Source organism: Sphaerodactylus townsendi, linkage group LG01 (assembly GCF_021028975.2).
Source record: "Sphaerodactylus townsendi isolate TG3544 linkage group LG01, MPM_Stown_v2.3, whole genome shotgun sequence".
NCBI lineage: Eukaryota > Metazoa > Chordata > Lepidosauria > Squamata > Sphaerodactylidae > Sphaerodactylus > Sphaerodactylus townsendi.
Genome location: NC_059425.1, coordinates 97,483,622 through 97,504,461, shown reverse-complemented (window position 1 = coordinate 97,504,461; position 20,840 = coordinate 97,483,622). Strand labels below are relative to the sequence as shown.

General features: G+C 44.8%; 1 protein-coding gene across 5 annotated transcripts in view; it reads left to right on the top strand.

Annotated features, from left to right (window-relative positions):
- The window catches only part of TIAM2 (TIAM Rac1 associated GEF 2), a 199,703-nt gene that overhangs the window by 59,263 nt on the left and 119,600 nt on the right, over positions 1-20,840 (top strand). For all 5 annotated transcript variants that reach the window (XM_048488283.1, XM_048488301.1, XM_048488292.1 and 2 more), the window contains 2 exons: positions 8,197-8,306; positions 12,376-13,572. In XM_048488283.1, the coding sequence (XP_048344240.1) occupies positions 12,382-13,572 (1,191 nt within the window). In that variant the 5' untranslated portion in view covers positions 8,197-8,306; positions 12,376-12,381. The remainder of the gene's footprint in view (positions 1-8,196; positions 8,307-12,375; positions 13,573-20,840) is intronic.

Genomic DNA, 20,840 nt, shown 5'->3' with positions numbered 1-20,840 from the left:
AACACCAGTGTAAGTGTCTCTGCACTAGCATAAAAGTCTCTTAGACCAGCACAGGTGGCATTTATGCTGACACTAGAGTTATGCCATCTCCCAAGCAATTCCCCCCTTCCTCGGGGTTGTACTGTTAGTTGTAATGGTAGACAAATGAATATAGGGCAGAAAGAAGCAATCAGCTTGATTTCCTTCCTTAGAAGTAGCTCCTCAACTTGGCAGAGTTTGATGTGGAATTAAATGAATACCCTTCCAACTACTCAGAGCAGTTAGTGGGTAGGAAACTGTTTCAGAGCTTCTTTACTGGTAGGTAGGTGGCTGAAGACCAGGCTAGTACAACCATATACCAGACATGGAGATTTTGTGTGTAAAGAAACATCAGTGAAGTAAGTAGGTACAGTAGACCTTGATACAAAAGGTTGTGAGCTGGTAAAAGTAAATCGTTAGATGGTGTTCTGAACTTGTTGGGTCTTTTTATGGTATACAGTACAAAGCACTTGGTAATCCTCCTTCCTCCATATGAGAGCCATGCGAGAGAATCTAGGCTGTGAGGGTCTTGCTGTAAGTCCCATCAAGCAGGAATTTCAACCCGTTGATGACTTTACTGTGTCTCGCCTTTCCAGTTACACAATAATTGCAAGCAACATTCTTTTTGACTAATGTTTGTTTATCTGGATGGTTGATGTTTCTACTTGTATAGCTCTTGGCACAGTTTGCTTTAAGTTATAAAATCTTGAATTTATGTTAATGATTTGGAGGTCTGCTTTCAAGTTTGAGATTCTCTCTAGATTCTCACTAACGACCTTGCTCTTAAAAATTATATTCCTCCAAATGCTGATAACTATGTTGTATATAGCCTGTCTTCTGGATGATGCCACTGAAGGGAGCTCATATCCCAAAAACCTTACTGGTCTCTATGGTGCTACTGGACCAGAATCTTTCTCTTCTACTGCAGCCATTCATTGCTACGCTCATGTCTCGTATCTACCAATTTTTGTACCACCTCATTAGCTTTGGTATCTTATATATGCAAAGGTCTGAGTTGCACAAATCATTCTATTATAGGCATCTTTATAAGTGCTAGACCAGGGGTCGGGAACCTTTTCCCCTCAAAGAGCCATTTGGCTCCCCCTCCCCCGCTCCCCCGCCCACTTGCTGCAGCTCGCCAAGGCCCCCACCGCCCACTCACCCCGCCTCGCAGGGCAGGCGTGGATGGGCTCCTGGCCCGGCTTCGGCCTGGCCGTCCGCCGGCTGGCGAGGCAGTGAAGCCGCTCCCGCCCTGCTCACTTGCAGGGGCCCGGGCCCGAGAAAGTGGAATCAGCGGGCGGCTCGGCCATTCAGGCCGTCCTTGCCGGGCGAGTGAAAGCCTCCCGCCCGGGGCCAAGAGGAGCAGAGGCCGAGGCGAAGAGGGTCCCGGCTGCGCTCGACACTGGCCGGATCCGCCCGGGCGAGTGAAGCGCCCGGGCCCTGCTCCTTGCAGGAGCCCGTGGCCCGAAGAGGGTCCCAGCTGGCGTCGGGCTCATGGAGCCATGCATGAGACAGCGGCGGAAGAGCCGCGATGTGCGGCCTCGCCCGATGAAGCTGGGTTCCCGACCCCTGTGCTAGACAGACTTTGCCTATAGCCACTGGCCTCAAGTCCGGACAGACTGGTAGAGGCAGAAATGCAGAGTCTGCAGTGCCATCCAGTTCACGTGCCTGAAGGGGCAGAGGGAGTGTGGCTCAGTTTATAGGAATTTGGCATAGGAGTGTGGCTCAGTTTATAGGAATAAGTTTGCTTGAATTAGCTGACTGGTGATACTGTGGATATTTGGGAGAGAGGGAAGAAGAGACACAGATGCATAGGCTCCCCCTCTCTGTGCTATTTATGTAATGTTTTTATATATCACAATCTCACTGAAGACTTCCCAAAAGCAGTTGGAAGCCAAGTCTAAGGGCTCATGACACGCCCCACCCCTTTCTCTCTAATTCTGTGAATTCACACAGAGAACAGGCCTGATGGGATTTGATAGATCAGCAATGAGGAAGGCTCAGGTCTTTGGATGACTTAGAATCTAAACTTGGTTAATAATTTCAGATTTAAAAAAACCTAAATAACCACTTATGTATTTGCAGTATAAATCAACTCTCCCCACCTGCAGTTAGGGGAAGAAAGGCTGGCAGCCCCACCCATTCACTTGCAAAGAAAACAGGGGTAAGACTGGTCTGCTTTTTAATCAAAACTAAGACATGACAACTGGAGAATTAACCCTTACCCATCTTGCATTTTACTCTATTTCAGTGGTTCTCAATCTTCCTAGTGCCGCGACCCTTTAATATAGGGTTGGTGACCCCCAACCCTAACATTTATCCAGTTTACAGATGGAGAACACTGATACAGAGAGTCTTAAGCAACCCCTGTGAAAGGGTTGTTCGACCCCCAAAGGGGTCGCGACCCACAGCTCCTATTAAGCTTTCAAGCATCCCCAACCCCAGCAGACCCTCTAGAATCTGAGCCAGGTGGAGAACAAAAATGCTGGAAGAACCAGAACACAGTGAGATGAGAGGGTGCATGTTACTCTTGAGACCAACATCAGATAACTTCCAAGAGCCCCTACTGAGCATACCAGCTCCCCATTGGTATACTCATTCTTCCTATAGTGCAGGCCAGAAACATGAGAGGCATGCATCACTTCTTCCAGGCACTTTTCTAGGATAAAAATGCACAGAGTTCAAAATTGCCTAGAGACATTAGAAGAGGAAACCTCACCTGGGGGGCGAGAGTGGACCCTTTTCTGATGGAAGCATGTGTGGAGCATCCCAAGCATTTTTGGTTGATGGTTGAACTTCTGCTGTTATAGGCTAAAACAGATTCCCCCATCATTCCCACAGCAAAACCCAAAAAATTCTGTGTCTATGCTAAAACTGAAGTTGCTAATTTTACTAACTGAATCACAGTTTTGTAAGAGAATGGGAAAGCAGTAATGCAAAGAGTATATGGTAGTTTTGCTGTGACATCTGAATCAATGAGTAAGAGACTGCAAACAAAGTAGCATTATAACAACCCTTTCTTCAGATGGAATAAGTGAACCATTTAAGGCTAAGTAATATGTTTCAAAACCATGGCCGTTGTTGTTGTTTGCCTGTTCATAGAGTGTCTTGGTGTATGGGCAGCCAAGAATACCATGGTATAATTATGCCGGTAGAATTTTTGGCATAGGAGTGTGGCTCAGTTTATAGGAATCAACTACTTTCTGTTTTTTATTTGCAGCAGCATATGACTAAAATGCATAGTTCTTAAAAAATGCAGTAAATTCTTGCCAGAAAGTACTCTGTATTTATTTGAGCTATAATGTGACTGTGTGCACATCTCTAGTTATTTGATATAAAAAGCCATATGTGGCCTTGGCAAAAGCAAATTAATGTAACGGTTTTGAATGTGATTATCTGTTAAAACTGCAAATTTAAGAGAAGAAACGGCACGTTTCAAAAAGGAAATAACAGTTACAGTTATTACCCGTGTGAGATTGTTGAATCTATATATTAATTCACAACTGAGCATCTGACTTATACACAAATTTTACTCAAATGTGTGTCTGAATTATTAAGCATTGAGGGGGTGATGAGAATAAAGCTGCTTTTTTGGTGATTGCCGCAAGCAGATGTATAGTTTTCTGAACCTCTGCTATTATATTCCACACCACAGTAGTGCTGCAGAAATAAGGAGTAAGTTAATCAAGTCACTTTGTACTATGGCCGTTTCCGCGACTGACCTCCTTCCCACTACCGCCAAGAGTGCGAGCGGCATGAAGCGGAAGCCCGTTCGCATGCAAGCATGCGTTATTAGGCAGGAGGCTTAAGGAGAGGAGCCTCTAAGCCTCCCAGCCCCACTCCATCGGTGTCCTCCTGCATTAGCCTCGCGGCGTCACAGCCCGCCCACCGCTGCCCTCCGACCCCTGGAGGTCGGAGGGACGAGTGTGAAGCCGGGGTGCTCACGCCTCCATGGCTGTGGCTGTAATGCAGGGAGGACAGCCGTGAGTGGGCTGAGACGAGAACAAGCGTCTGCTCCGGCGGCGTAGCGTTCGCTTACCAGCGCCGCATGGAAAGACATCTCCTCCCCAACAACAACCCTTTAAAGGGGTTGTTTGTTTAGAAGGCAGGGCGTTTGACGCCCGCCCTGGGGAGAGGAAGGAAAGAGTCAGGTGCGCCCGGCGCCTGTCGCGAGCAGCGACCTGGAGGGCGCTATTTTGGCGCCCCCAGACCGCTAAAATCATAAATGGAGCACGTCTTGGAAGCGGCCTATGGTGGAATGGCTAGCAGATTAAGGGTAACTCCATGTCCTTTAAGAACCAATCAGTAAATTTTGGCAGCTATCTGTCCTGTAAAAGTAGACCTCCTCCTAATTGCCCTCTCATTTGTTTCCATATGTCTTTACTTCAGGGTCATAATATTTTGGGATCGCTGCCAAATCAAAGCTCCTTTCATGAGACACCTGATGAAGGGAACTTTGACTCTTGAAAGTTTATTTCCTGGAAATGTTACTGGTCTTTGAGGTGCTGCTGGACTCTCATTTTGCCCTGCTGCTGTGGAAGAACACAGATACAACCTGAAGCTCCCTCTAAATCTGGTCATACTTCTTTATGTTAGCAGTCTGAATAGCCTGGCTTAGCTTGAGCTCTTGAGAGTTTAGGGGCTAAGCAGGGCTGGCCATGGTCAGTACTTGAATGGAAGACTACCAAGGGAGATGGAGTTGCTACTCAGAGGAAGGAAATGGCAAATCACCTCTACCCTTCTTTTGTCTGGAACACCCCATGGTTTGGTCACCATGAATTGGTTGTGACTTGATGGCACCTTCTTCTTTTCTGTATTACTTCTCCATACAAAGTATGGTCATGTGATGTCAGTCACTAAATCCATTTATTTGAGTGTTGTCATGTTACATTATGGTTGTGATTAGCATTACTGGATAAAATATCAAAAAGGAGCCAGCACATGAATTAGGATGGATTCTCATGAATGCAGTGAGGCAGGTTCCTTTGGGAATGACATGGCATGAAACTTTAGGACCTTTCAGAAGAGGAATGGCAGAAATTGCCCCTTTTTACTTGATGGAAGAGTTTGGAAGATGGTATTTTCTGCCATTTACATCTTCTGGCTGAATCCCACATGATTCCTGAAAGTACACCGACCTTCAGAAAAAAATGGGGGGTGAGTGGGACATGGGGGACTGCAGTGGGAATGGGATTATGTCAGAAATCTCTCCCACATGTGGATATCTGCGTGGGATTATTTTAGATCCACCCCCATTGTTTGTGCTGATTCTGGTTCACTGAAAGGGCAGAGAGCACCAGGAGGGCCCCAGAGTAAAGGGAGCAAAAACAAGAACCAAATGTGCACAGAGTACAACCTCCAAGTGAATATCATCCTCAAAGGCCAGCTGCAGTTAAGAATCCACCTGGATATTCCTTCACAAGGACACACAAACACATGGAGCTACCTTATCCTGAATGAAACCGTTGGTCCATTAAGACCAGTATTGTCTACTTAGAATGATGGCAACTCCCCAGCGAGTAGGGAGCATTGAGGTTTATCTAAGATGGAGGCCTTTCACATTGCCTACAATATGATCTTTTTACCTGGAGATTCAACTTGGGACCATTCACATACTAAGCACATCCTCTGCCATGGAGCCACAGAGCACTGAGCAAGGGTGGAGCTAAGCTCTACCTTCAGGACAGCAGAAGTAAGCTCTGAATCCTGCCCCACTTTCCAGCTTTTTAAAGGCGTTTCTCCCTATTCCTTAAAGAGCTGCCCAGTGGCAATAAGAGGTGTGAAGGGAAAGGGGCTGTTTATGGACCCAGTAGCATTGCCATCATGTGTGAACTTTTGCATAGGTGTATTAGCAAAAGGGTGTGGATGTAGTGGCAGCAGCAGCAACTCACAGCTTGTAAAAAAAGGTGTATATGTGTGGACACTGTTCCTACCTGTCCTTGTGCAGCCTGTTGCTCCTACTATATTGTAGTGGTGGTTCATTTTCATGCCCTCCCCCACCCCCCTGAGGATGCAGTGTTTGTTTCTTATCTAGAATAGTTTATATTGAAGCATGTAACTTTAATTGTTGGCAAGGTACCACAAGCTTATTTTCTGCTGTTTGGAAGTTCCTTGTGTGATATGCAAAAAATAGTCCACAGTTGAACTTTTCACAGGCATGGTCTGTCGTCTTAACTGCTCATTGTGCTCTGAGTCAGCTCATTTTGCATACCTACCTTTGAGATGTATTCATTATCCATCGTCATTGTAACTGTACACAATGGAAGCTGTACCAGTGGCTTAAGTCCAAAAAATTGATGCTGTTATATTGGGGTCTATAACAGCAGCTTGCTTGTTACCCACTCCGTTAAAAAGGATTACACTGTGTGTGCTATCGCAGTGCAGACCAGATGGTCTTTGACTGAGTCTTTAGATAAATTGGGTTTCATGTCCTCTTATGAATAGGAATAGTTTTCTGAAAGTAGCCTTGTGAATGTGGTTTATGCTCCTGTAACATAGGTTTTGAATACAAATATGCTGGTTGGTGACTTTCCTGTGCCAGATTGGTCCTCGGTTCTCAGATGATTTACATTTATTCAGTCAGTGAGAGCTTGCAAAATTTATATGGTGTTTGTCTTCCAGTCCTTAGCATTGTTTGTCTGTGTACAGAACACATTGTAGAGCTTGCTAGCCTAAACTATGTTTTTGTGTGGGTGACATTTATACTTGTAATCAATTAGTATTTATGGGAAAGAAAAGCAATAAAAGCCATATATGTTGACATAGTTGTTTTTTAAAATGCAAAGATATTCAGAAAAACCTCTTGACACTTATTTGCTTAACTTCCGGTAAGGCTTTTTCCCCAGAGCAATGTAAAGGCAAATTTGTAAACTTTACATTTATTGACTGAAAAGTTGGCAAAATACTGCCGTGACTTGCTATTATGATGAGTAAAGAAATTCAATATGCAGGACAAAAATCAAAATGAATGGTTGGTTTGATTTGGAGAAATCTAGACTTCATGATCTGTATTCAGCAGCGCATGCATTCTCTAAGCACTTTTTTTTGTTTTCGACTCTAAAGAATTGTTGTCGGTTGCAATCCTTCTTCTCATATATCCTCGGAGGAAGTATGGATCCCTTTCAGTAGCTGTGTTTGCCTTTTGGTCTGCTGGTCTGTGCTATCTTTTTTGTTGCTGCTGTTGCTAGCTGATCAACTTTAAAATACAAATAGAGGTTGCCAACTAGTTGGATGAGTTAATTAAACATTGACCTTTCACCTTTGGGTTACAGCTGGAGTTCTGTGAGTACACAGAATTGTATCACGTTGTACTGGGAACTATACAGCCAGATTCCCAGTCACCTTATGTTATCAAGCAGGAGGAATTTTGACATTGTTTGGTTGTTTATCCTTGTTTAGCCAAAGTAAGTATAGTCTTTGTTAAAAGTCCTATCTAAACGATAGTATTATCTAGAGTAAGAAGAAGCATATCTTTGTTTCTCTTGTGTTTTAATACTGAAAGTCATTATTTATTGATCATACCTTCTTGTTTGAGGCTTGGAAGGAAGAGCATATTGTAATTTCAATACTGTGGCATAATTCAGTGGAAAAGACAATGAACATTGAGGACCTGTGGACTTGCATATGCTTCCCTCCCTTCCCCTTTGTGCATGATGTGAAAAGTAATTATTGTAGTTTTAAAGTAATTTACCATATGGGGGTTTAGTGGTAAATCATTGTTTTTCATTTTGCCAGAACTACAAACCATGATTTTTTTCCCTAGGTCTTTTTTATTTTTATTTTTATTTTTTGCTAATGTATTTATTTACAAAGAAAATGACAAAGAAAAAATGTGGCAAGCAACATAGTCCAACTAGAAGAAAAACAAACTGATATATAAACTAATACAACTTTACGATATATGTGTACATTCATACTTAATTAACCGATTTTCCAATTTTGTTTCATGTGCTTTTCTGTAATTGAAATTATGGCATCCCATAAATTGGCTAACCATTGAGAATCTTGATTTTGTTGTAGTAAAGTTAATTTTAACTATTTAATATTTGAAATACACCTGTCTTGTCACAGAACTTTCTTGAATTAGCTCTCATACTTGTATCTTGCTTGCTTGTATACTTTTAAACTGTGAAAATGTATAGTTTTTTTGGACTCAGACATTTCTGTCTTTGTTTGTAGTAACATCACAAGAATTTGTCTGTGCTTAGAAAACTTGGCAACCAGCTATCACGATAATGCTAAGGACAACACAAACTCTTACTTCTATCCACTATTGAACAATTCCACAGGTATGTCTGATACAGTCCTTTATATTTTGAAATATTGACATAGTTTTGGGAAATCTGTTAGAACAAGAGATGATTTTAAAATAAATATTAAAAAGTAGCCAACTTTATAAACCATTATTTTGGATAGTGTGGAAAGACAGTGGGATCCTTGCTTGCTCTAGCTGTCTCTAGTTTGTAAGCAGTTATAAGAAAAACCAATTCCAAACTAAAAGATATTTAAGTAAATCATGAAGTTGGTTTAGACTGGCACAGTGTGTAAGTTTCCGGGCTAATTTCCTGACCCTAAAATTAATTCAGAGAGAGCCAACATGGTATAGTGGTTAAGAGCTGCAGATTCTAATCTGGAGAACTGGGTTCAATTCCCCACTCCTCCTCATGAAGCCTGTTGGGTGATCTTGGGCTAGTCACAGTTCCTCAGGACTCTTTCAGCCCATACAGAGGCAAACTGCCCCTAAATTACTCTTGCCTTGAAAACCTCACACAGTTTCCATGTCAGCTGTGACTTGATGGCAAAATCACATACAATCACATGACTTAAAACTTGTATCCCTCTCCCAATCTTGTGCCAAAAGAGGTAGGAACAAGTCTAGCTATATAGCTTCTTCCCCCATTACTGTACTGTGCTTCAAATTATTGATGGCCATATTAATTTTGTCTTTGAGGCAGATGTCTGGTCAGGTTTGTAATACCTTCAATTAACCCAAGGTTTTAGCAACTTGATTTTTATACACATCAATAACTTTCTTAAAAATTGAATTAGTTAAATATACAAAAACAAGTGGGGGCTATGAGACACCTGGGGTTGGAGGAAGAGGGACAATCCCATCTCCATAGGGCCAGATCTGCATTTGTTTTTGTTGTTTTTGAAGGCCCAAGTGTATAAAATGACATCCGCAGCATAGCCTTTTGGGGTGGTCAAATGGAATCCCTCTTTCCCTTTTCAATTCACATTATTATATGGTGCTGTCTTGGTTTTTAGTATAAAAACCACAACGGAACTGTCCAGAGTGCAAATCCCGCTGTTCATGAGGCTGGTTGACACACACAGTCCTAGCTTAGGTAAGGCAGAACTGGGACAAGGAGGCTATCCCAGTCAGGCACAGAGGCACAGGGTGAGGCACTCAGATCGAGGCCAGCTCCCTGGGTTCTTAAAGGGCCATGTGCAAAAGAAGCGGAGCCAGTAGTGTTGGTTCGCCCCCACCCCGCGGATTTTCTTAGAAGAAAAAGGCAAACTTCAGCTTGCTTTTAGTAAAAGAGAGCTGTGGCGAATATGGGTGAGGAAGTGGGTAAGTGGTGGTTGGATGTGAGGGAGGGCAGAGTGAGGTGTGTGAGGATGAGCTGGATGTGGATGAGAGTATGGCCCTTTCCGCACACGCAAAATAATGCGTTTTCAAACCACTTTCACAACTGTTTGCAAGTGGATTTTGCTATTCCGCACAGCTTCAAAGAGCACTGAAAGCAGTTTGAAAAGTGCTTTTATTGTATCTCTGTATGTGCGGAATGAGCCTGCTATGGCATTGCTTAATGTGGTACAGCAGTGGGTAGAAGCAGCAGAGAGTGGGGAAAAGTTACCTGCATGTAGTGAAATTGTGTGTTGGGGGAAACCCCATCTGGGCGTCTCCTGCTGGCAAAGTGTCCAATATGTGTTTCACTTCCACTCGTATTACCTAACAGTATGACCTATGTACTGTTTTAACTGCTCATCTCTGCCCATCTGCATGAACATTCTAAGCCTTCACGCCACAGACAGACAGGCTGCACGAACATTCTAAGGGTGACAGTTAAGAGCACAAACAGCTTCATGGCTTTGGTGTGCCAGGGGAAAAGGCGTTTTACCTGGCTCCAATGGTATGGACTTTCGGCGATTTGAAGAGTCTTCGATTACCTGCCAGTTCAAGCAACTTAGGGGAGGAACGTCATGTGAAAATTTGGGGGCGATCCGTCCAGCCATTTTGGCGTTAGGGAGTGACTAACAAAGTCACTGTTAGCTTTATATATATATACCCTTGCTGGCAAGGGCTGATGGGAATTGTAGTCCATAACATCTGGAGTGCCAAAGGTTCGCCACCACTGAGAGAGAGAGAGAGAGAGAGAGAGAGAGAGAGAGAGAGAGAGAGATAATCAACAACTCTTAAATGATATAATAAATTATGTTGATCTCAGAGAGCTGTTAATGAGTAATTACACTTTGATATTATTTTATCTATTTATAATGTCTGAATATTCCCTTAGCTCCTCTGCACACATACAAAACCAACCCAAGGAGAAAGCTTTTCAGCCTAGTCTTTTCCGGAACATGTTTTAAATACAGGGCACATAATTTGGACATGGGAAATACCAAACACATCTCTCACTCTTTTGCAGCTTGATAAAGCTTCAACAGATAATTATAATACTGGAAGCTGAAATGATTAAACTGAAGCTACTGTACTTTAGTCACTGGAAAAGACAGTAGTGCTAGGAAATGTTGATGACAGTAAGAGAAGAGGAAGTTGCTTCTCGAGATGGATTGGCTCACTGAAGGAAGCCACAGTGCTCAGTTTGCATGAGCAAAGCTGCTAATGAGAGAATGTTGTAGAGGTCATTGATTAATAAGTTGGAATTGACATGATGGCACATAATGTATGTGAACAGGGCCTCTATTTTTGTCCCTGCTACACTTTCCCAAATTATAAAATCATTCTCTTCTCCTGGAGGTGGAGGACATCTTGTATGGGATGTTCCTCTGTCCTTCATAGGGAGGCAGGAAAGAGTTTTGTTGTCATTTCCTGCAGTAGCCCGACGGCCATCTTCTTGCCAGTATTTTTCCTGCCTCAGCAGGAAGAGTTAGGTAGAACTCAGGCTCCTAGTTTTAAAGGTCGGGGTGTGTGTGGGGGGGGGGGGGCAAGAGAAGAGTCCTTTGTCTTCCCCTCCACCCCATTCAACTCTAGGGTGCTCCATGGCTTGCAGTGTCTCAGTACAACATGGGTGTGTGTGTGGGGGGAGACAGGAGCATCACACATTCTAAACCGTTGATGGTCTCATGTGCCCAAAGCTTACTATGACCACTGTCAGTACACAGTCCTTGAAAGGGGGAGGCAGGAAGACAGGGAATTGGAAGGTCCTCCTGGTGGAAGAACGCAGGGTTCCTCTGACAAGGAAGGAGGGAGATTAGCGAGGCTAAGGAAGGTTGCCTGGGATTCTGTGTTTTCTTCTTCATAGATCTTGAACATCTCCTCAAGAACCTTTAGCTCCCTGCTCTTTTCTCACTATAGTCTTACCTGACCAACAGCCATGGCTTCTGGCTTACTAAAGGCTGTGACATCCCTCCCCCCCTGCCCCCTTTATCTGGTCCTGCATCTCCCTTCTCCAAGACCAGCATATCTCTGCAGCCATCTCTGGTCCCAGCCACAGTGGCTGCACTGTCCATGAGGCACTTCAAACTTGGAGCATCTTCTGAACTCCTTCACTACTGACACTGAGCGGCACCTGGATTCTGCTATCATTACAACAGGACCTGAATTCCACTGCAGCCAGCTCTCCGAACAACAGACGTCCATTGTCTGCTCATGTGTGAATAGTGCACTTTTATTTTACATGTGATTTAAACCCCCAGTGTATTTTTCTTTCAGTTTTTAGATTTTTCTGTAAACTTGCCGCCGGCCCCCCCCACCCCAAGTTTGCAGAACTATTTGTTTGCAGTCGGTGTGGCTCCAATCCACAAAGTGGGTCACACTAAACTATTAGAATATAAGTCAGAAAATAGGCTTTACATCATCGTCTGTATCCAGTACATCTTTTAGTCATGAGTAAGTGATGGTTTCATTGTTAATTTAGTATGAATGAGTTTCAGTCTTCTGAATGGCTGTATGGGGAAGAACTTGCTTATTGAGTGAAGAAGAGTTGATATGAGCCCCTCTTGATTAATTTTAGGTACGTATAAAATGTTGAAACTTCAGTGCAAGCCTAGGGAACCAAGCAATCCAATACATGAAGTTTATTTAGAAACAAACACATTTAGGAGTTCATTTGGAAGACTAAAGACAAACTATTAATAACCCACATCTGTTCTTTATATTCTGTTATTTAGTGAAAAATGGGGAATTCAGAAAGCCAGTACAGCATTCCAGGAACAAAAAACCATGCTGCTGCAACATCAGGTGCCAAGCAGAAGCCTTGCTCTCTCAAAATCCGCAGTATCCATGCTAAAGATGAGAAGTCTTGCTCCTCACATGGATGGGGTCACAGCGTCAATGGTGCAAATTACAAATCCCGATCGCTAGCCAGAAACTGCCTTTCACATTTTAAGAATGCTCAGCCTTACTCTTCTAGACTCGGAGACACAGTGGTGAAAGTTTCTAAGAACAGTGTGCAAAATAAACATCGAACACAAATCTCGGGGAACTACTGCCAAGGTAGTAATAATGCTGCATTTTTGCCGGAGAATGGTTTTCACTATGTTGACTTAGAAGCTAAAAGCAACCATGTTACTTCCAGAGAATGTAACGGGCACTTCTTAAATTGCTATGGGAAGAATGAAAGCCTCGCATCTATTCCACCATCAGATGATCGGATGAGCCCAAAGGTTCTCATTAAGACACTGGGGAAGCTGGATGGGTGCTTGAGGGTTGAATTTCATAACAGCAGCAGCAATAGCACTGTCTCCAGAGAGGAATCCAATGGACCAGTGCAACTGTTACGGTACTCACCAACTGAGTCTGAAAGGCTTGAAGTGAAGGATACATCTAGTACTGATTATGCTGGAAGCCATTGCCTGTCATCCTCTGATTCAAGACTTAGATCGAGCAAAGGGAGCTCTATTAGCTCTGAGTCTTCATGGTATGATGCTCCATGGGGCAATAATGGAGAGTTGAATGAACTGGATGGGCCATACATATCCAGCAGCACACCAGATACAAGTATCCAAGTCAACTTTCCCCAGAATGACTGCAAAAAACCCTTGAACCAAAGTTCATCTCTCTCTTCTCTCCGTGACATGTATCAAGATACAAGTCTTAGAAACTGTCACATCTCTGAAATTGGGCTTTCTGCAGGTTATATCAGTACTCATGCCAGTTTAAGCAACCGTTGTTCATTTACCTCCGACATAGATGTTCCTTCCAAAGTAGACCACAGAGCACCTCCACAGTACTCTTCATATACCCTTCCATGTAGGAAATCTGCAGCTCTTAACGATGATGCAACAAAGAAAGAAACGTTAAAAAGCCGAATGCGTCGGATCAGTGACTGGACAGGAAGCCTATCGAGAAAGAAAAGAAAGCTTCAGGTATGTAAAGTTTTCAACAAAAAAATTCATATGAAGTAAAACTTTAACTTCAAAGAGTATCAGTACTTCATTTTATTTTAAAATAAATCTCTTCTCATAAGATTCTTGAACTCATTCCATTTCCGTCAGGGTCAGATTGGCCATTAGAGCCTCCAGGAAATATCCCATGGGTCCAGTGGTTGTGGGACCTGTCCTCTGTGTGTTCTTTATGCCCCTAAGGGGAGGGAGGTTCAATGGCTCTTATTTTGGGACCTGCTTCTCATGATGCACCCATAGTCATGTTTTGATGCTTAAGTACCAAGTAGATGTGTATCATGATGGATATGAAGAGTGATTGTATATATGTATCTGCTTTCGGCCCTAATTATTAGGATAAAGATGGGCTTCTAAATATATTAAATTGGGCCTTCACCAGAAATAGAGATTTTCTGTCCCAATAGTTTCCAACCTTTATTCACTTGCGTACCCCTTGGCACCCATTTCCCTAAAATTGAACCCCCATTTTAACAAACTCATTACATAATGCTCTGGCGTGGAGCTCAGGTTGGAAACCACTGTTCTATGTGTATGTGCAGCCTTCCTACCTGATACAAATGCCTGTGCATTGAGACCCCAATGTAAAATGTACCATAAGAAGCAATGCTGACATTTTCATGCCACATAATAAATGGTTGGAAACTAGGTTTGATGACAGCCTACAGTAAAGAGGTGTAGAAATAAGCAAGTCCCTGACAAAGATTTATTCCCACCCCCACAATATGCCTTGCCAACAAATCTTTGTTGTCCTGTTCTCTAATGCCACCAATCATTTCCTTTCCCTTTTTTTCCCTTTTGCCTTTTTGTACCCTACTGCTTATCTGTTCTCATTTGGTCTGCTTCTACCTGGTCATTGTCTGAAAGGCAGGTGATCTCCAAGATCCACATTACATGAAAATGACAATTCTTTCATCACAGTGAGGGAGAAACAAGGGTGTAGACCAAGGGAAGCCAGAAGAAATGGTAACATTGGCCTTAACAATTAGAAGCTACCTCTCCTTCCTTTCTTGGCTGCCTCAAGTAGTGAGCTGGTTTGTCAAGAACTTATTCCCAAGATAGTTCTGTAGTGGGCAGAAAGCAGGAAGGAGGACAACAGGTGTGCATGTTTTGTGAAGCTTATATTGAGGAGTTTTTTGATGCACCTGCTTTGCCACATTGACATTAACATCCAGACGCTACAAGGCACTCTCTGCATTCCCAATCATTAGAAATAGGCTATGTCTAGGTCAGCAATGACACTTTTCTTTACCTTGTCATTTTAAATAAATGCCATGCCAGCAGTGGACTTTTCTTGGGGAATAGGAGCTTTTCTGTGACAGCTGCTCCTATGGGACCACTGTGCCGTTTTTGGCTGCATGTTGGAGAGAGGTGACTATTCCACCAAAACATGACACAGCTTTTTTTATGAGTGTCATTTAAGGAGTGCATAGAGTTGCATGACATTCTGAGTTGGAGAGCAGAAGCATCCTGTGAAGACCAGTCCCATTTTGCCTGCTCTTAGATTTGAAAAAAACTCCAAGGCCAATCTTTTGGTAAGTCATGTAAACAACATTGGGGAGAAACTAGAGAAAAATCATGAGGTTCTTCTAATGGAGTTGTAAACAGTTGTCTTGGATTTCTTTTAGTATTTGATGACATCAGGTAATTGTTCATTTATGACTTACTGTGCTATTTTAAGCATTAGAGTAATAATTTGTTGGGAAGACACTCCTCCAAGTTGAACTTCTTGTTCAATTCCATTGAAATTTGCTTAAAGATACCTATTTGGAGACATTGTTGCAGCGCTACAGTGGAAATTGAAGGCAATTATCATTTTTTTTAATGGCAGATGTTGTAGACTACAGTTCTGCCTAAGGCTCTGGATAGCCCAGTATGTAAGCAGAAAATCTAGGAAATAAATGCTGCCAAATAAAAATTAAAAGCATATGTAAAACATTCAGCATAGTTAAGTGTTCTGCCTTTCTTATAAAAATTCCTTTGTGTAATTATAGCTAGTGCAAATGACTTGCATGTAATTTTACTCTAACACCTAATTAATTGTCCTGAAACAGCAAACATGATAATCAGCCGTTCTGTCTTAGACATTCAAGATGAAATATGGGATGAGCACTGTTAATTTTTTATATATATTGTATTTTGGTATGTAGTTTTTAAAATATATTGATTCTGGAGGTAGTAGCAATATTAGAGGCTGTGCCTTCCAAGGGATCTTAGCCTGAAGGGTACCACCCACCTCAGGAATGAAGGCAAAATCCTATAAGAATGCATGTTAAAGGGAATTTGAAAAAAATGGCTTAGGAGAAAAATGCAGAGCTGAATTTCATGATTGCCTAAAGACCAGTGTTGAATATTTACTTCCAACAGTGAGTGTGTGAAAACAGAGCAGAGTAAGAAAGGGTCTGGGGGAAAAAAAGAACAGAAGCAGTAGGCAAAGGGTCAGTAAACCAGGTCTTGGAAGGAGAGTGTAAATATGCTTCTTGTACATTAGTTGTTAGTGTTGCACAAGAGACTCTGTAGTCCTCTAGCAGACTATTGGTGAGAAAGTGAAACTTAGTGAAGATTTATATGCAAAGAAATGGAATCCACTTCATTTCAAAGGCTGTACTCTTGTAGGTATGAAAGAGTAGATAAATATCTCTGGGCTTTGACAGGACAGTCAGGCTGTGAAAGCATTTCAGAATGCCCTGAAGTTAAGGTAATAAACCACCATAATATTGATGAATACAAATTAAGGGCACTTTCTCAAAGAATGAAGAAGAAAACATCGAAATGTCTCAGTAGATCTACACAATGGGTCTTTTTGCTGCAGCTGAAGAAAATTGTGGAAAATGATGTCCCATTTTCAGGCACCAGTATTTATTTTTAATTTGAATGTAAGTAAGTTCCTAGGTAAGAATCTTGAGAGGTATTTTTTGAAACGTTCCTGTAAAAGTTTCATCCATTACTGCGGTAGTTTGATGACATTGAATATGAATGGCAAATACACATTTTAAATGGCTCAGTAACAAATTCAGCTGAAGTGCTGCCTTAAGATGATACTGCTGTTCTCCTGGAGGCGATATCGGGCATCCTGGATGGGTGATTTCCAACCTATGCTCAGGGAGGCAGGACTTAATTGATGTCACTTCCTGTGCTGGGTTGGAACCTCCCCTCGATCCCCGATCTTACTTCCTGCCTACAGCCCAGAGTGCAAGCCCGCTTATCCTGGAGCTCCAGCCCAGAAGCTACTTTCTGCTTCTCCCTACGTGTTCTTGTCTACTGCCTTGAGTTTGTCTACCTGGTACATCTCCATCCCTCTTCCCGCTAATGCATAGCGCGGAATTTCCAGCGAAGGCGGCTAGAGGCAATGGCCGAGCAAAAGTACGCGCGCTCTTTCTGTAGCATCGCTATAGACTTCGTTAGGCAAGTCTGCAGCCGAGAGCAAAGGGGCTGCAACCCATCAGCGGATTGCAGGAATTTAGTAACCAGAAGCCTCTCGGAGGAAGCGTGCAGCTCCCTCTAAGCCCTCAGCCATACTTCCAAGGGAGGGAAAAAGGGCGCGAAAGCCCCGGCCGACAAAAAAGCGCGCCGGGAGCCTCCCGCATGGGAACAGAGGCCAGAGCATAGCGTCCCACTCAGGGGCAGCGGATGGAAGTGAAGCTTCGCTTGGCATCCCAGGAGACTCCAGCAGAGCCGTTTTGCGCCTCAGTTTCGGGCGCCTTAGAAAGCAGCGAAACGGAAGCGAATGGCCGATTCAGCAGCGCCAGCCAGCAAAGCGCGCGCGCCATTTCCACAAAGGATTCTCCCGCGTCTTCTCCTTACAGGCAAGATCCAGGGGGTATGGGGAGGGGAGGGCCCTCCTGCTCTTCAGCAGCCCCCAACTTTGCTGATCCTTCCTCCTGGACCGAAATTACCTCCCCAAGAATGCTATTAGGATTTTTCGGGGAACAGCGCATGAGGGAGGAGATCAGACAGCATGATAAAAAAGGAGAAAAAAGCCAAGCCCGGAAGGGAAAAAAGCACTCCCCACCCCAAGAAGGCTCACGAGGCCTAGACATCGCTCCTAGTTCACCATCAGCTACTCCCACCCCACCCCTCCTGCCACCCCAGCCTATAGGGATCCCCTTAATCTCCCTGAGGAGGAGGGTACCAGTGAAGGGGAAATAGGGGACTCATCTGAGCATTTTTCTGAGGCCACCAGGGGAGACCTGCCAGGGAGCCCAATGTGGAACAGTCACGTTAGACTCTCTTCCCAAAAAGAGGACCTTACTTATGGCCAGCGGAGCCATCCTCCAGCCTTGGAGTTGCAAGATCCCGTAGATGCTGAGGACCCCGAGGGCCCCTCCACCTCTAAAAAGTCAGTCAAAGGCGTCCCCAAGGGGAAGAAGGGAATCCTCCCCCAGTCTGAGGAGGCTCCTCCTGCATTTCCCCTACCAGAATTCTTCGAAAGGAGGATTAAGAGAGAGTGGCTCAATCTAGAGGCTAGTAAGAGTTGTCCTTCCTTCCTCAAAAGCCTTTATGTGCTCCCTAAGACGCATTCACTATCATCAAAACACCCCTGAATTGGCGCCCCAGTGATCGTGGCTCTCTCCGATCTGGCGGCCTCCGTCACCAAGGAAGGGGCCGAGGCAACCCGCAAAGGACGCCATACAGATCATGGAGCTGATGTCTTTCTCAAAGCGGATCCACGATAGAATTGGCCTATCCATCCAGAGCTCTCGCTTCATCCTCCCACTATAGCCAGGAGCCCACCCATTTAGTAATGGATTGCATTAAGCCTCCTTCTCATGCTCCCTCCTGAAGCTCAAGGTCTCAGAGAGGGTGTGGAAAGGGTCATGAAGGCCGTCTCCTATTGGGCAGACTCCACCTTCGACGCCCTAATGCTAACCTCACGGGCCCTAGCACTTGGCACGGTGGTCAGAAGACAAGCCTGGTTAAAAGCATGGTCAGCCGACTTCCACTCCAAACCAAATTCGTCTCCAGCAGATTAGCGGCTCCCGCATACTCGGAAAAGAACTAGGTACTTATTTCACAAAGTTGAAACCAAAGACAACAAAAAATCCATGCCGAGATCACGTCAAGTCTGATCAGACATCCTCTTCCCTTCAAACCATACACCTTTCGTACACAGCGCGCACTTGCTAGGGCGGCCAGAATTGAAGTAAGCGTTAGTTCCCTCCAGCAACCTCAACTTGGCAACTTAACAAACATTTACTTGGGCGCAATGCTTTCAACAGTTCCTTTACGTCCCTACAATGCGCCAGCAGGGCAGAGGAGCCAGACAATTCCAGTACTTGACGGAACCGCATGCAAATCCTGGCTTCCACCATCACATACCAGTAGGAGGTGCGCCTGCAGCACTTTCACCATCCAGTGGACGAAGTGACCGCGTGGACTCCAGTGGACCAGGGAGGTAAGTGCATCCGATTACCTCCTAGAATTTTCCGCTCTCCCAAAGATGCAGATTCCGCACTTTCACCTCTCCAATGCAATCCCGGACAAACAAAAAAGGAGCCAGGAGGCAATCCGTCATCTACTCCGCATTCAAACAATCGAACCCGGTGCCTCTCAGGCGTTAGATGCGTCTACTGCGCATTTTCCTACTTCGTCCCAAAGAGGAACGGTGACTGGCGAAACCATCCTCAACCTCCGCTATGTGGGCAGATTCATCCGTTTCGCGCAGGTTCAGGTCGGAAACCCTCAAGGTCCATCGTAGAGGGCCTCCGTCAAGCTGACTTCCTGAAGCCTCCTTGGACCTCCGGGAGGCCTACCTCCATATTCCCATCAATCCTCTACACAGAAGATTTCGCCGGTTTTGCGAGGGTAGGACAAGACCGCTTCAATTACAAATCCTACTTCCATTTGGACTTGCCACCGCCCTTCGAAGTTTTCTCGAAGGTCCTCCCTGCCCTTATCATGGCCTCCCAGGAACAGGGCATCCATATTCACCCATTACTTAGGCGACATCTTAGTCAGGTCGCGATCCAAAGAGCAAGACTGCCAGGATCCTGCAGCTGAGTCGTACACACTCTTAGCAAACCACGGCTTCCTTGTCAACCTGCAGAAGAGCTCCTCTGAACCCCTTCACTTTCGGATGGAACGCCTGGGGGCAATCGCGGGCGCCTCCACAACGCAGCACTGTCCATCCCACCACCCAAGATAGCCAAAGTCCAGAACCCGGTCATCCCGCTCTCTTTCGATAACCAAAGCCTCTCTCCTGCAGCTGGCCAAACTGATGGGACTTTTTTCATATCGGTGATAGACGTATTACAATTAAGGTGATTCCATGCCCGGATGTTGCGAAGTTGTTCCCTCGTCCATACCGGCTCCAGATCATGCAAAAAAGGGACAGGTCCTTGCAGACCAACAGAACAGCAGCGACAGCCTGCTCACGAGTGGTCGAAGCGGGAAAACCTCTCACGGGGAAAAGTCTACCTCTACCCACATCGACCGCAACTCTTCACAGACGCCAGCCTTCGCGGCTGGGGAGCCTCCCTACAAGGGGACATCGCACAAGGGACTTGGCCTGCTCCTCTCGCTCGCGTACCGATTAGCGATCTAAGTAATGAGGGCCATTCTCCTGGCCCTTCACCACTTCCAGCCGCAACTCCAGAACTGCCATCTTCTAGTCAGGACCGACAACATCTCCGTAAGGCCCACATCAACAATCAGGGGAACAGCGATCCCGGCGTCTTCATCAGGAAGCGACAGCCATTCTATCCTGAAGCGGAGATGCACCTCCAATCCCTTATAGCGGAACACATACAGGGCATTCTCAACATCGAAGTGGACTGGCTCAACCCGACGATCTCACCAAAGTCGAGGCAAAATGGCAACTAGCGTATCTGAATCTTCCTTCAGATAGCACAGACACCGACCCAATACCCACCACGGACCTCTTTGCATCTCCTCGGAACTCCCAGTTGCCACGTTACTTCACGAATTGCTTTACCCCCAGGCACAGGGAACAGATGCACTAACCAGCCCATGGCCCAAAGGCCTACTCTATTTCCCTCCAACCCACAGTTCTGCAGAAACTCCTCAAGAAGATTTGGATGGAAGAAGTTGACTAATCCTTTTAGCACCGTGGTGGCCCCAGGCGTCCGTGGTTTTCGTCAATCCATACAACTGGCAACTTATCCGCCTCTTCGGTTACCCACACCTAGCGACATGCTATCACAAGGGCCGGTGCGTCACCCCAATGATAGTTCATAATCTGACCGCCTGATGAACGCCAGGCCCTAGCAAAGAAG